The following is a 13666-nucleotide window of genomic DNA, read 5'->3' on the forward strand; positions in this document are numbered from 1 at the left end:
CTCTCTTTAATAGTAATATTGATAGATAAGACATACAAATGTGGATCCCAATTAATGGTTATTTTTAAACAATTGAGAATAAATTGACTGTTTATTCTGCTGAGATATCTGTTGACTAATTAAAATATATTTGTATCATCATACACTGCCGATTGCTAAATGTGATTTTTTATAATGAAAATCTGGCCGGTTTCACATTTTAAAGTTATCATTGTTATGCAAAATTATATGACCCATTATTGAACGGCCAGATTCTGCAGGGGCCTTTGTACAACACTTATTTGTTTTAATTATAGTGAACGTGATATGAAGAGGACCGAAACAATTGTGATGTTTATTAATGTTTATATTAACCTTGTATCAGTAAATTTTACACATCGTGGCGCATTATTTGAACAATGTTTGTAAAAGACCACTTAATATTAATTAACGCTTAACTTGCATCACAGGAATTTTGCATAAAATGCTAGGATTTAATGGGTATACTGCCCTAACAGACATAAGATCAGGATCCACCGATTGCTTCTAATAATTACGAATGCAGATTCAATATGAAACATTGTCGTTTTAGTAAATGACTGATTCAATTTATTCTATTTTTTCGAAGACAAACATTTTAAGTACATTACAGGTGCGAGAACAGCCAGCGTTGCCTTCATGGCAACACTTGACCATACTGTGGACGAAATTCACAACAATGACCGCATCGTGTACAACAACGTGACGCTAAATACCGGTGGAGCCTACTCCTCAAACGGAGAGTTCGTCGCACCCGTGAGCGGCATATACCTGTTTGCATTTTCAGTTCACATGAATCGACATAAACAGATATTCGCACAACTGATGGTCAATGGGCGGCCTGTGAATTCAGCCATCACCGAATCTTTCAGCGACTATGGCGACAGCCAGAGTACCGGTGTATCTATTGTGAATGTAAATGCAGGAGAGTACGTGTGGGTGCAGATGTTTTATGAACTACAATCGAGGATTGAGGGAAAGTACGGAGGAAGTTCTTTCTGTGGCACGCTCTTAGCGTAACAGCCAAGCAATTAGACTAGCACTATACCTTTGTTTCTCTCCTTACTTTTTTAACCTTACTTTGTTAACAAGTGCATGCTATGCATATTTTTAAGATTCTATTAAGCAATACAAATAACAACGATTACTATTGTCGTACATAAACATATGGAATGAGAAAAGTGAAAATTACATCATTCGTGGTGAATATTTACATAATGACTGGTGTTTATTATATTATGCGTCATGACAATTCCAACATGTTTGTTGTCTATTCGTTTATACTTGATGATTGTTGCAACATGCTCGGTGACTATCCAATGTTTGTGTGTTCAGTATTCCTGATTAATGATTTAATAAAGCAATACTTCACTGTCATAAATGTGAACTTTTAAATTCTACAAACGTGATCAATCGCACCAGTCATGATGAAACCAGTCATAATCTGGTTTGCCGCTAAGCATTAATAACAACGGCAGTAAGCAACAGGCAGTAAGCAGAATGCAACTAAGTCGAATGCAAGTTAGCAAATTATGACAGCAGGTGGCCCACGTTTATTTTCGGTACGTTGAATAAATTACTTTTCGGAAAAAAGAGAAAACATCCGAACCATTTTGATTACTATACTAGAAAAAAATGAATTAGTTCCCTTTGTTTTATAATCTATATTAAACTAAATACGTTTATTTTTGCCCTTAAGACCAGCCGGCTTACTGAGTACACAATAATTTAACTTTCGTCAATGTTTTTTTAGATAAGAAAGTTGTAGTTGGTACTCCAGAAAATATACATGCATTTGATTCAGGACATAACGGAACTAATGCGTTTGAAGTGTGGTCCAACGTTAGTCAAATTATATTACAGTAGATGTAATCTACCGATGCTCAATGTATATCGACGTCATATTTTGTAAAGAACCCATTGCCCGATTGTAACGGAATCCGGAAAGTTCCATCTATAATCTCGCACTTCTTCATCAAGGGCGACACAAGACACACGAAGCGATATTGATATCTTTCTTGACAGTCGCGGCTACGCACGATATTTTTCGTGACAGTCGCGGCGACGCACGATATTTTTCTTGACAGTCGCGGTGACGCACGATATCTTTAACACGATATATCGCCCTTGTGTAGGTAGCCCAAAAGGCGATATATCTTGTTAAATATATTGTGCGTCGACGCGACTGTCAAGAAAACTATCGTGCGTCGCCGCGAACTGTAAATAAAAATATTGTGCGTCGCCGCGACTGTCAAGAAAAATATCAAGTATCGCTTCGCGAGTCTAGTGTCGCCCTTGATGAAAGAAGTGCGAGATTATAGATGGCACTATCCGGATTCCGTACGATTGACACAGACCTGTGCGTGTAACTTTTAGATTTCTTTAGTCTGTTAACCAGATTATAATTTCAATGTTATTAACACATATGTATCATTGTATGTCTATATAATATATTGTGGTATAGTGAAACCTGAAAGTTACAAGTCCGCGTGTCTTTTTCAACTATTGTAACATTGTTATAAAAAAAAGGCTTCTTACTATTAAAATATCATATAACATAATTTCCAATCAATTAGAAAAACAAATTATATAAAAAGGTCCTGTAGGGGTGGTCTCGTGGGCCTCGTCGCGCGGGCCGTTCACCCGAGCTCGCGAGCTCTTTAGGCTGTGTTGATTCTTGCGGAGTGCGAGTGAACTGCGAGTGTAGTTGGGACTCTCTTATGGCAAGGGTGGTCTACCGATTTTTTTTTCCTCTCGCGAGTTGCCTAGTTTCCCGGGCAGTAGCTGATCGTCGCGGGCCGGTGTTCGAGAGCAGGAACATCGGGTGATTGTACAGCGCGAGTCAGGCAAGAGCCCTCCCAGCGGTGGCGACCAGCCCGAGGAAACCACTTGGTAAAGGCAAGAAGCTCGGCCGCCGAAGCCGCCCGCAGTGGTCTCGGCCGCATATACAACCGACAAGCGGGAAGAAACCACAGGCCTGCCTTCGGCGGTGCAAACGGGACTAGAACGAGAGTCTTTGCCGGAACGCTCAGTCGGACACGGCTTCCGTTCCTTCGATTCGAAGAGCTTCGACGTGTACATTCGACTTGTCGCTGGCTTCGGTTGAAAAACCGCGCCGAGCTGAAATGACACGTCGATGCTTTCCGTCTCGAAGGCACGGAATCCGTGTCCGACTGAGCGTGTCTTGACCGACTACCGCGCGTTATAGTCGCGTTCGCACCGCCGAGGGCAGGCTGTGGTTTCTTCACGCTGGCCGGGTGTATATGCAACCGGGACTACTGCGAGCCTCTTCGGCGGCCGAGCTTCTTGCCTATAATAAGTGGTACCTAAGGCTTGTCGCCCCCGCTGGGAGGGCCCTGGCCAGGCTCGCGCTGTACAACCGCCCGATGTCCTTATTCTGGAAAACCGGCCCGCGACGATCAGCTTCTGCCCGGGAGACTAGGCACGTCGCAAGTGACTCCATCGGTGAACTCCCAAAACAGGGTTCAACGTGCTCATCGGGATGTCGCCCTTGCCGATACACGGAGATTGCAGCCACCGACAGATTATTGGCCGAGAACAGGCCTTCGGAAGCCATCGCTGAGACGAGTCGCGTACGCTGGTTCGGGTCCGCTGTGTTCGGAAAAGCGTCCGCGGTCCCAGGCCGAGACAAAACGGTCCCATGGGTCCTGAGCGAGACAGCCCGGCGCTCAGGCCTTGCGAGCTCGGTAGCCCGACTATGCCCGCGAGACCACCCGTAAGCGAGTCCCGGCTACAGCCGCCGTTCACCCGCGCTCCACGAGAATCAGCCCACTGTTCATGCCTTGGGAGCTCGGTATCCCGGCAAGCGCGACGAGGCCCATGAGACCACCACTACAGGACCTGTACGTTTTATAAAAAAAAAAATATTTGTTTCCAAATTGATCGAAAATTATGTTTTATGGTAGTTTAATAGTAGAAAACTATTGTTTTCTCAACGAGGGGTACAGTAGTTGTAATAGACGCGATCAGCTTGACAACTACGCCATCATCAGCTTGACAACCACGACATCATCAACTTGACAACCACATCTTGTTTACTTTCAATAGGTCATTTATCGATGCTTCCCATTCACGTTAACGATGGTTACCGTATGACTCACGACACCGGACGTTAACTGATAACAATAGCACACCGTAAGCACTTCGTGCACAAGTAAGCTAATTACTGACGACAGCAGCACTCCTAATACAATCGGACTGTCGTACTTTCGGGACGTTGGTACGAATGCATGGACCGATATGTGTCCTTTTTGAGGCTGTTATAACGAACACGCAATGAAACCATGCACCATGTACATGAAGACGAACAGATCAGAATGATACGACATCTGTCTATAAAGTTTCTAAAATCGTGAATTCACCGTTTAAAATTGTATGTAGAATGTATCGCAGTTTAAAAACTTTACCAATTCGGTCTGTTTGTTTTCGCTGACCCAATCGTCACGTTGCTTTCGGAATGCTCAACCACTATGGTAGCACATACTTGACATATACTTGTTTTTGTTTATGAAATATAGATCTACATGCTATAATAGTTATTCACATGTAGGAACGACTTAGTTAGTACGAGAAAACTAACTTTTGGAACGAGTTGTAAGTCGCGAGAATGAATACCTTAGTCGTGGTAACGATAAAGCTTACTCGTGGTAACGATTAAGTAACTGGTAGGAAAGACTTCGCTAACTCGCGGGACCGACTACGTAACTCGTTGCAGCGGCTTAATAAAAAGATCAGAATAAAGACAGTTTGAAAATATTTATATAAAATCGCGACTCCGTCCGATTAAAACGTCCGAAATTATGTTAGCCTCTATTGTATCAGCCAAGTTTAAACATGCAATAAACAAGACGTAGTTTGATTGATTAATTATGTCGATACCACTAGTAACCAAGTCGTTTATATAAGCCACCTATGTCGTTCCCACTGTCGCTGGGTGGGTTTCAGTAATTCCCTGTTCCCTGTCCTCAAATTCGAGGACGAATTCCAACTTGTCAGGGGAACTTTAGGGGATTGGTGGAAAGATGTGTGGCTTCTCGGTAAGCTCAGTCGGGACAGCACTCGCCCCGGAAGCAAAGTCTGCCGGGTTCGAGTTCCGGACTGGCTGCAAACTTTTCACCACCAAGCGACACCACGAATAAGCAATGCCGTTCCAACGGGTAACTTATCCGTCTCCGCGACTAAGCTATGTCGTTCCCACGAGTTACTGTTAGAGTACCCCGGAGTATTTTCGGGTGAGTTAAAGGGGTATATTAAGTAATTCCTGAGCCGACAACAAGCAATTGAGCCGTACGCTCGTTTTCCGAGTTTTTTTTTCTCTCGTTCTCATGACTTATTATTAACTAAATAGAAAGAACTACATGTCACATTTATGTCACCGTAGTTAATTTGCAAGGACTTTTATCTTTAATAGTAGCCATTGCTTAATTATCTATTCATTATAAGGTAGGTCTTTCCGATTCTTAAATACTATTGTTACAATACCACGCGGAGATGAATGTCGTATATGGTTTGTGCCTATTCACTTCTTTGGTGTCCGTAACTTGCGACGCATCGCAAACTGGACCGAAAAAACGTGTTATTTATTACGATCGATGATATGAGAGCGGATTTGGGATGCTACCAAGGCACAGGACTTCCCGTCACGTGATGACCCTCAGATACACTCACCAAATATCGACGCTCTGGCGCGGAAAAAGCCTCCTTCTGAAAAAGGCGTATAGCAGGCGATTTGTAGTCCGAGCCGCACGTCCTTCCTGACGTCACGGCGACCGGATACGACGCACGTTTATGACCTGGAAACGTACTGGCGCAAGGTGAGCGGGAAATTCACGACTATACCGCAGTACTTCAAAAATCATGGCAGGATAACCGCCGGTATAGGCAAAATATATCATCCTGTACGTGGCAGTCACGAGGATGTACATTCAACCGCGACCGTCGAGCTACGAAGAGAGCCAAATAAGCTGGATGTACCTTAACGATTCCCAGCTCGCGAATGACCCGCTTGTAGATGAAAAAATCGCAAAGGCTGCTGTAACTGCTCTGCAGAATTTTGCAAACGGGTGGCAAATACGCGAACCGCCCGTTCTTTCTCGCGGTAGGTTTTCATCGGCAACATTTGCCGTTTGTATCGCCGGAAGCGTTTTCCAAATACTACCCATCTAGTTCAGTTACCTTCCGAGCAATCCTTACGCACCGACCAACATGCCGCGCCCCGCATGGCAGCAAAGTTCAGAGTTGATTAACGGCTACAAAGACATTACAGCTTTGAACTTTCACGGACATATCAATGAGACGTTACCTGATAATATCGCGCGCGAGTTAAGGAGAGCGTACTTTTCAGCAATATCGTGGGTCGATTCGTTAGTTGGCGACGTTTTAAATGAACTTGACCGATTGGGGCTTTCCAATGTCACTGTCGTTTCTCTGCTCGGCGATCACGGATACCAGCTGAGCTCGGAGAGCACGGCATCTGGACGAAGCATACAAATTTCGAGCTAGCCACGCATGCGCCGATGATGATACGGATTCCCGCCTCACCGACAACGGAATCATAACGGATCGCCTAGTGGAATTTGTGGACTTGTTCCCAACGCTTGTGGATGCAGTCGGTTTACCACCGATTCCCATCTGCCCAGAGAATTCGCAGAACGTAGTCACGTGTTCAGAAGGTGAGAGCTTTATGCCGCTGGTCCATAACGCAACAGCGGCGTGGAAATACTCGGCATTTTCTTAATACCCAAGCACAATAGCGCATGGCGTCAAAATCATGGGTTACTCGCTTCGCTCTGATCGTAACCGGTACACGAAGTGGGTAGAATTCTCTTACCAGCTTCACATGCCGGATTGAACAAGAAATCACGGCACGGAATTATACGACCACCAGACGGACCCCGACGAGAATCACAATGTGGCGTCCGACCACGCGTTTGCAGGCCTGGTGAAAAGCATGGCCTTTCGTCTGCATGCCGGCTGGCGTCACGTCAGCCCGTCCATCAATAACCCAACAATAGTTGGATGAACTACATTAAAAAAATATTGTTATTGGATGAACCACACATTATATCAGATCAGAAAATAAAACAAGGGCTGTTTGTAAAACATGCATGCCCCCCATATGGGCTGTCCGTTGTAGTGGCAGCCATTGTGTGAATATGATTTTTGTCACTGTGACCTTGACCTTTGACCTAGTGACCTGAAAATCAATAGGGGTCATCTGCGGGTCACGATCAATGTACCTATAAGTGTCATGATCCTAGGCAAAAGCGTTCTGAATTATCATCCGAAAATCATTTTACTATTTCGGGTCACCGTGACCTTGACCTTTGACCTTGTGACCTCAAAATCAATAGGGGTCATCTGCGAGTCATGATCAATCTACCCATGAAGTTTCATGATCCTAGGCGTATGCGTTCTTGAGTTATCATCCGGAAACCATTTTACTATTTCGGGTCACCGTGACCTTGACCTAGTGACCTCAAAATCAATAGGGGTCATCTGCAAGTCATGATCAATCTACCCATGAAGTTTCATGATCCTAGGCGTATGCGTTCTTGAGTAATCATTCAAAAACCATTTTACTATTTCAGGTCACCGTGACCTTGACCTTTGACCTAGTGACCTCAAAATCAATAGGGGTCATCTGCGAGTCATGATCAATGTACCTATGAAGTTTCATGATCCTAGGCCCAAGCGTTCTTGAGTTATCGTCTGACAACCACCTGGTGGACGGACCGACAGACCGACCGACAGACCGACATGAGCAAAGCAATATACCCCCTCTTCTTCGAAGGGGGGCATAATAAATGCGGTACAACAATATCGTTTTTATATTTACTAATTTACTACTGTTCTAAACGCTTGCTAAATTACTAGATCTTGAGGAATAAAGCACACGCACTGTTATCGTACTTGTATGTCGAACAAGCACCATTAATCGCTGGTTCGATCTCCGACACCAAAATGGTTCTGATGTTTTCTCTTTTTCCGAAAAGTAATTTATGCAACGTATGGAAAATAAACATGCGCAAACTGCTGCCATAATTTGGTAACTTGCATTCGGCTTAGTTATTTTCTGCTTACTGCCTGTTGCTAACTGCCTTTGTTAATGACGCTTTGTGGAAAAAAACGATTATGACTGGTTTCATCATGACTGGTGCGGTTTCACCACTTTTGTTTGAATTTAAAAGTAAATATTTATGGCAGTGAAATTATGTGTTATTCAATCATTTATCAGGAGTAATGAACACACCAACATTGGATAGTCACCAAGCATGTTGCAACAACCATCAAGTATAAACGATTAGACAACAAGCACGTTGGAATTGTAATGAAACATATATTAGAATAAACATCAGTCACAATGCTAATATTCACAATGAATGATGTAATTTTTACCTCAATATCATTCTATACAAAACGCTAGAGGGCGTACACTTAAGACTTGACGTTATTTAACTACTTTAAACAGTTAGTGCTCACGTGGTTTATAGTTATTCATGGGTCTGTACCATCACTTGCTGCTATTTTGTTTTGTTTTGTTAATAGCAAAGTAGAACTACTTTTGAACTCGGTCAAATAATCAGTAGAAAACATATGTCCCGAGCAAGTGTCATGATGGCTGTACAAAAATATGATCTCTATAGTGTTCACACGGTTGTACAATATCCGTATAAGTAAAACTGTCCGCCCACTGGCAAACATGTGTTTCTAAATGGCCGTAATAGGAAACAAGGTGGGTTGCCCCAAAAGTATATTTCCGTGAAAACTACTTTTAAAATATAGCAAGATTTTCAAAATTTAATCGTTGTAAGCTGTTGGTTTCCTTTTAAATTGTATTCAGGGCATTACATTAAGAACCACACACACACAGGAACAGTTCTGTCATGTATGATCACAATCCACCAGGTGGTTTCAGAGAACTTTGAAGGACAATGTTGAAGCAGGATGACGAAAAACTGAAACCGGACAAAAAGTAAAACACACGCAAAAGCTGTTTCACTGAAGTTTAATGAAGATGTTAACACAGTACATACGCCAAAACGGTTCCGATGAAGGGTTGACAAAGACTACTGGGCGACATGGATCACACAGTTACAGGAAAGGGAACACTGCTTTACTAGAATGTGACATACATGTTGTACTAGCATCAACAAAGTGTTTGTTCATATTCAGCATAAATAGCATTTAAATGGGGTTACAAGTTGCCATTAAGGATAAACACTTGTATTTCTAATGTTGGTTTCAAAGAAATAAACAATATGAAAAATACTCTATATTCCCAGAGTTTAAGAAAGCATAGTCATTGCTGAAACATATTTTGAAAAGATACGTTGAAAACATAAGTAACAAGCAAATTCGTTAAATTGATATGTCCGTCAAATAAATTTTATTTATGGATGGGTGCAAATCCTTTGATATACGGTAATCCTAAAAAAATCCTTGTAGTGTAATTGGTTTTATGAATTGCAATTCTCCTTATTGATATCTATACATCCATGAAGTTTCATGTTGAAATCCTGTATGTATCTAAGATATAGCTCTGACAAGTACCATAATATAAAAACAACAAAAGCCTAAAACTCTTATTTAAGAAAGTGTAGGGCTATGGTTCTAAAGCTTGGCACTTCTCGTTGATATCTATACACCCATCAAGTTTCATGTTGATATCTCATATAGTTTTTGAGATACACCCAAGCAGCCCTGAAAAGTTTCTGACCAACGGAGGGACTGCAGACAACAATTTTATATCCCTCTGCCTTTGGTGGGGGATAACTAGAGATTAAAAAACAACCACCTTTTTCCTTTTATGTTTTACCTATCATTAAGAATATCTTAAGGGAAATAAATTGGAAAATAATATGTTATTAAAAGTTTACATAATGTTAAATATATTTTATACATATTTATTATACATTCATAGCCATTACCTTATCAGTTTATAAGGCAACACAAAATTACTCGCTTGTGACTAGTAATGCATGTTTGAAGGAAACAAACATGTTTTGGTGAGCAATTAATAATCAATATAAGTTGGGTCAATGAATTTGACAAACTATCTGGACATACCATGAATAGTTATTTATATATCAGGTATTCATGTACATCATCTACTATCAACATTTATAAACAGCAAGGTATTTGTTGCAATGTTAAACATAGGAAATGTTTTTCTTTATTAAAAATATCTGTTATCATATTTATATAGGTCCTAAATAGACACAACTAAAATCGCTATATCTTGTTAAATACAACTGTATTATGTTTAAAAAAACAAAACAATAATAATCTTTTACTTTTCCCAGAAGTGAATATCATTTTGATTGTATACGGACACAAAAATGACAACAGCAAAAATATTAAACATTAAAAGGTAAAATTGTGTTCTTTTAAACTAAAAATTTGAGATCTATTTTTAAATAATATGCATAAAATGAGGGAAATGGATATTCTTATTAATGAAGAAATGGATACTCAATCAGTCAATCGTACACAATATTTTAATTTACAAAAATGAATATACTATCAACTTGACAAAAACACATGACAACTGATACAAATATGACATGTGAAAAAAATCTACATAATTATTTGAAAACCAAAAACTTAAAAACCATTAAATGAATTCAAATACAGTATCATTCTTTTCATTTTATCATAATTCATATATTTCATCCCTCACAAAATTGATGAAACTTGCACAGAATCGCTACTTTTCATATGTATCATAATACCAGACGATGTGAACGTTGACTTGAAGAAAATTACATGACAATGTGCATGTAACACTCCCTATTAAATACATCTGAACTGAGAATATGGTAAACAAAATAATATTATTCAACACTGTTCTGTAGTGAAAAAAATATTAAAATAGTACAAGCAATATCTGATATTCTTCAATAAACCGAGTACAATATAGTCCGGACCAATTTGGTATATACAGAACTCTGAATAAAACAATACTTGCCATTTTCTGGCAGGTGTAATTCCTGAGCGTTTTCTGCCAATAACTTTTCAATCTACTTGATTGGAAATATTATTGCTTATAAATACATGAAATGCAAATGCTAATATAATGTACACATGAGCCAAAAAGAAAACATTTTATGTTGGGCAAAATTTCACATACATATATCTATATATATATACTTCTAAAACAACAAAGACGTCAGAATATGATTTTGATGAATTCATTTACAACAATGTCTGGATTAGAAATAATACAATTAAGGAGAAATACACATATAAAGAAATCATAATAATGTATTCTCTAATGATATCATGAATTTCATTCCATATAAAAAAAAAGACAAAAGACAAAGAGATAGGGTTCAAGGCCATAGGTCGCTCACCTGAGATATGTAAGAACTAAACTGTTATGTACAGTTTTTGTGCTGTTTGTGTAATAATATTTTTTTTACTCCAACCAGGTAGACAGAAAACTACCATTAGATGTTTTATGCCAAATATCAAAGCTTTAGACCTTGCAGTTTTAGGGAAGATTTTTTTTAAAGTCATTACATAAATACAATCGAAACAAATCATTCTGGAATGGGGCCAACTTTGACTGCAGGGGCATGATTTTGCAGTTGACTGGACCAAACTGTTATATATATAGGGGAAACAAGTAACTACAAGGCCAAAGCCATGATTTGCACAAACTTAGTAGAGAACCCAACATTTGATGTAACATACCAAACACCAAACCTCTTGGCCATCTGGTTTCAGAGATTTTTTTTTGTTTTCACTAAGAGAAGCTTAAAAAATGGAAGGGCAGAGCCAATATGAGCCAAATGGATATGATATAACAAACTTGTTGCTATGGTGTTACATACCTTATACCAAACCTCTGGGCCTTGTGGTTTCAGAGGTGAAGTTTTTTCTATTTGCATGTCAGAAAACAAATTTTTTGGGCCAATTTTGAATATGATTTGAACACTCTTGGGCCTTGTCGTTTTAGAGAAAAATTTATTTCTACATGTCTTCTTAAACCATGTGACCCCAGGGGCATGGACTTATAATTATTGATCTGAATAAACTTAGCAGATCATCACTAAACAATGTTACACGCCTAAATTAGGTGTTAGTAATATTTAATATAAACCCCCATAAAATATGTGTTCAGCTCTGGACTTGAACAGTATAGAAAGAGAGACACCTGAGGATCGTTCCTATAAATTTTGTAAGACGAAAAAGGTAAAGGACGCACATTCACAATGACATATGACGGATATCATGGTTTCCTAAAAGCTCCCCAAGAGCTTTATAGGCTCAGGGGAGCTATAAAAACATGATAATAGTAAGAAACACATAGAAATGGCACTCATGCCACAAATTGGAAACCTAAAATAGAGTTACTTGTGTTTTGAGGACACTATACATTATATCAACCATTACCCTGAAAGATTTTAATGGAAGTGAAAGAAGCAAATAATGACAGCATTTTATAAAAATTTCCAAAGTGAAATAAAATAATAAAAATTCATATCATACTTAATTTTAAAAGAAAAACAAACCATTTCCTTACCATTACTTACTGAACTAAATTTTGAATGATCTTGTTACACTCTAAACAAAAAACATATGTCAGAGAAAAAACATAAACATTCAATATCTATAAATAATGTACACTAATAAATACAACTATTGGCTTGTTTACAAAGCAGTTTAACACTAAGACTACCATAATACATATTCTCCCCTACTACAACCTGTTTCACCTGAAAAATGTATCGACTATCAAATATATTTTACCTGAACATCAATATGGCTTTAAACTAAAGATAAGCTATGGACAAGTTGAAACATGAAAGAAAGCTGACTTTGTTATTTTTAAATGGAAGTGAAGCTTTATACCTCATATTCACTCAGAACTGGAAAGGTTCTGTTGTGACCTTAATGTTAAAGGCTGGGAGTTTCAAGGATTGCTCTTACTTACTTTCTTTTAATTAAAACAATTTAAACAAATTAATGCATAATGAAGAGAATATTAATCAGCTGAAAAGTGATATTAAGTTACTAAACATAGCTGACAACACGTTGATGTCAAACTGCCGACAAACTTTGCACATATGCAATCATTACCATATCAGCACATACGCCATCATTACCATAGCAGTAAAATTCCTTTGAGCTTCTGTTTAATCTGACAAAACCTGACAGTTGGCAATGACAAAAAAGGCAATATCCCAGACTAAAGTAATTTGATTGGCATGCCATCTGACCCCAACCATGAACCGCCTCCATTACAGCCTCATTAACACTGTGACCCTTAACTTCATAGAGCATGTCATAAAGTCACGTGCATTGCCAGACCCTTCATAATCCTCTGCCAGAGTTCCTTCCTGCAGGACTTGTTACGTCGCAGACTCTGAAGGAGTTCCTGGAACTGTACCATGCCTCCAGGGGTGAGGCAGAACACGTTGCGTGCAGTGCATATGGTATTCACGAAGTCATCATACTCTGATGAATTGATATGGTGAATACGCTGATGGGCGCACTGCATGAACCTGCAGACCAGAAACAAGCCATCAGCAAATATGCACAGAAACTTCTTGGTTTATAAATACAGCACAAATGAATTGAAGTCTGTTCCTGTAAAACATACAGAGATAAGTTTAAGAAT

The 13666-nt window shown here is 39.5% G+C and overlaps 4 protein-coding genes across 5 annotated transcripts in view; 3 read left to right on the forward strand and 1 right to left on the reverse strand.

Moving 5' to 3' along the window:
• The window catches only part of LOC127868704 (collagen alpha-2(VIII) chain-like), an 82068-nt gene extending 80669 nt beyond the window's left edge, over window positions 1-1399 (forward strand). Inside the window, exon 3 of one of the 2 annotated variants that reach the window (XM_052410703.1) lies at window positions 1094-1399. Coding sequence is in view for 1 of the 2 variants with exons in the window: in XM_052410702.1 (XP_052266662.1) it covers window positions 632-1038 (407 nt within the window). In the remaining variant the exon portion in view is untranslated. The other variant, XM_052410702.1, reaches the window with a different exon arrangement.
• The window catches only part of LOC127868686 (G protein-activated inward rectifier potassium channel 3-like), a 318245-nt gene that overhangs the window by 238093 nt on the left and 66486 nt on the right, over window positions 1-13666 (forward strand). The gene's annotated exons all lie outside the window — the stretch shown is intronic.
• Window positions 1-13666, forward strand: part of LOC127868700 (WD repeat domain phosphoinositide-interacting protein 4-like) — a 379045-nt gene that overhangs the window by 199094 nt on the left and 166285 nt on the right. The gene's annotated exons all lie outside the window — the stretch shown is intronic.
• LOC127868718 (zinc finger SWIM domain-containing protein 8-like) overlaps window positions 9032-13666 on the reverse strand; it is a 60882-nt gene continuing 56247 nt past the window's right edge. The window contains exon 21 of the mRNA XM_052410726.1: window positions 9032-13550. Within this exon, the coding sequence (XP_052266686.1) occupies window positions 13331-13550 (220 nt within the window). The 3' untranslated portion in view covers window positions 9032-13330. The remainder of the gene's footprint in view (window positions 13551-13666) is intronic.

This window comes from Dreissena polymorpha, chromosome 2, assembly GCF_020536995.1.
Source record: "Dreissena polymorpha isolate Duluth1 chromosome 2, UMN_Dpol_1.0, whole genome shotgun sequence".
NCBI classification, from domain to species: Eukaryota; Metazoa; Mollusca; class Bivalvia; order Myida; family Dreissenidae; genus Dreissena; species Dreissena polymorpha.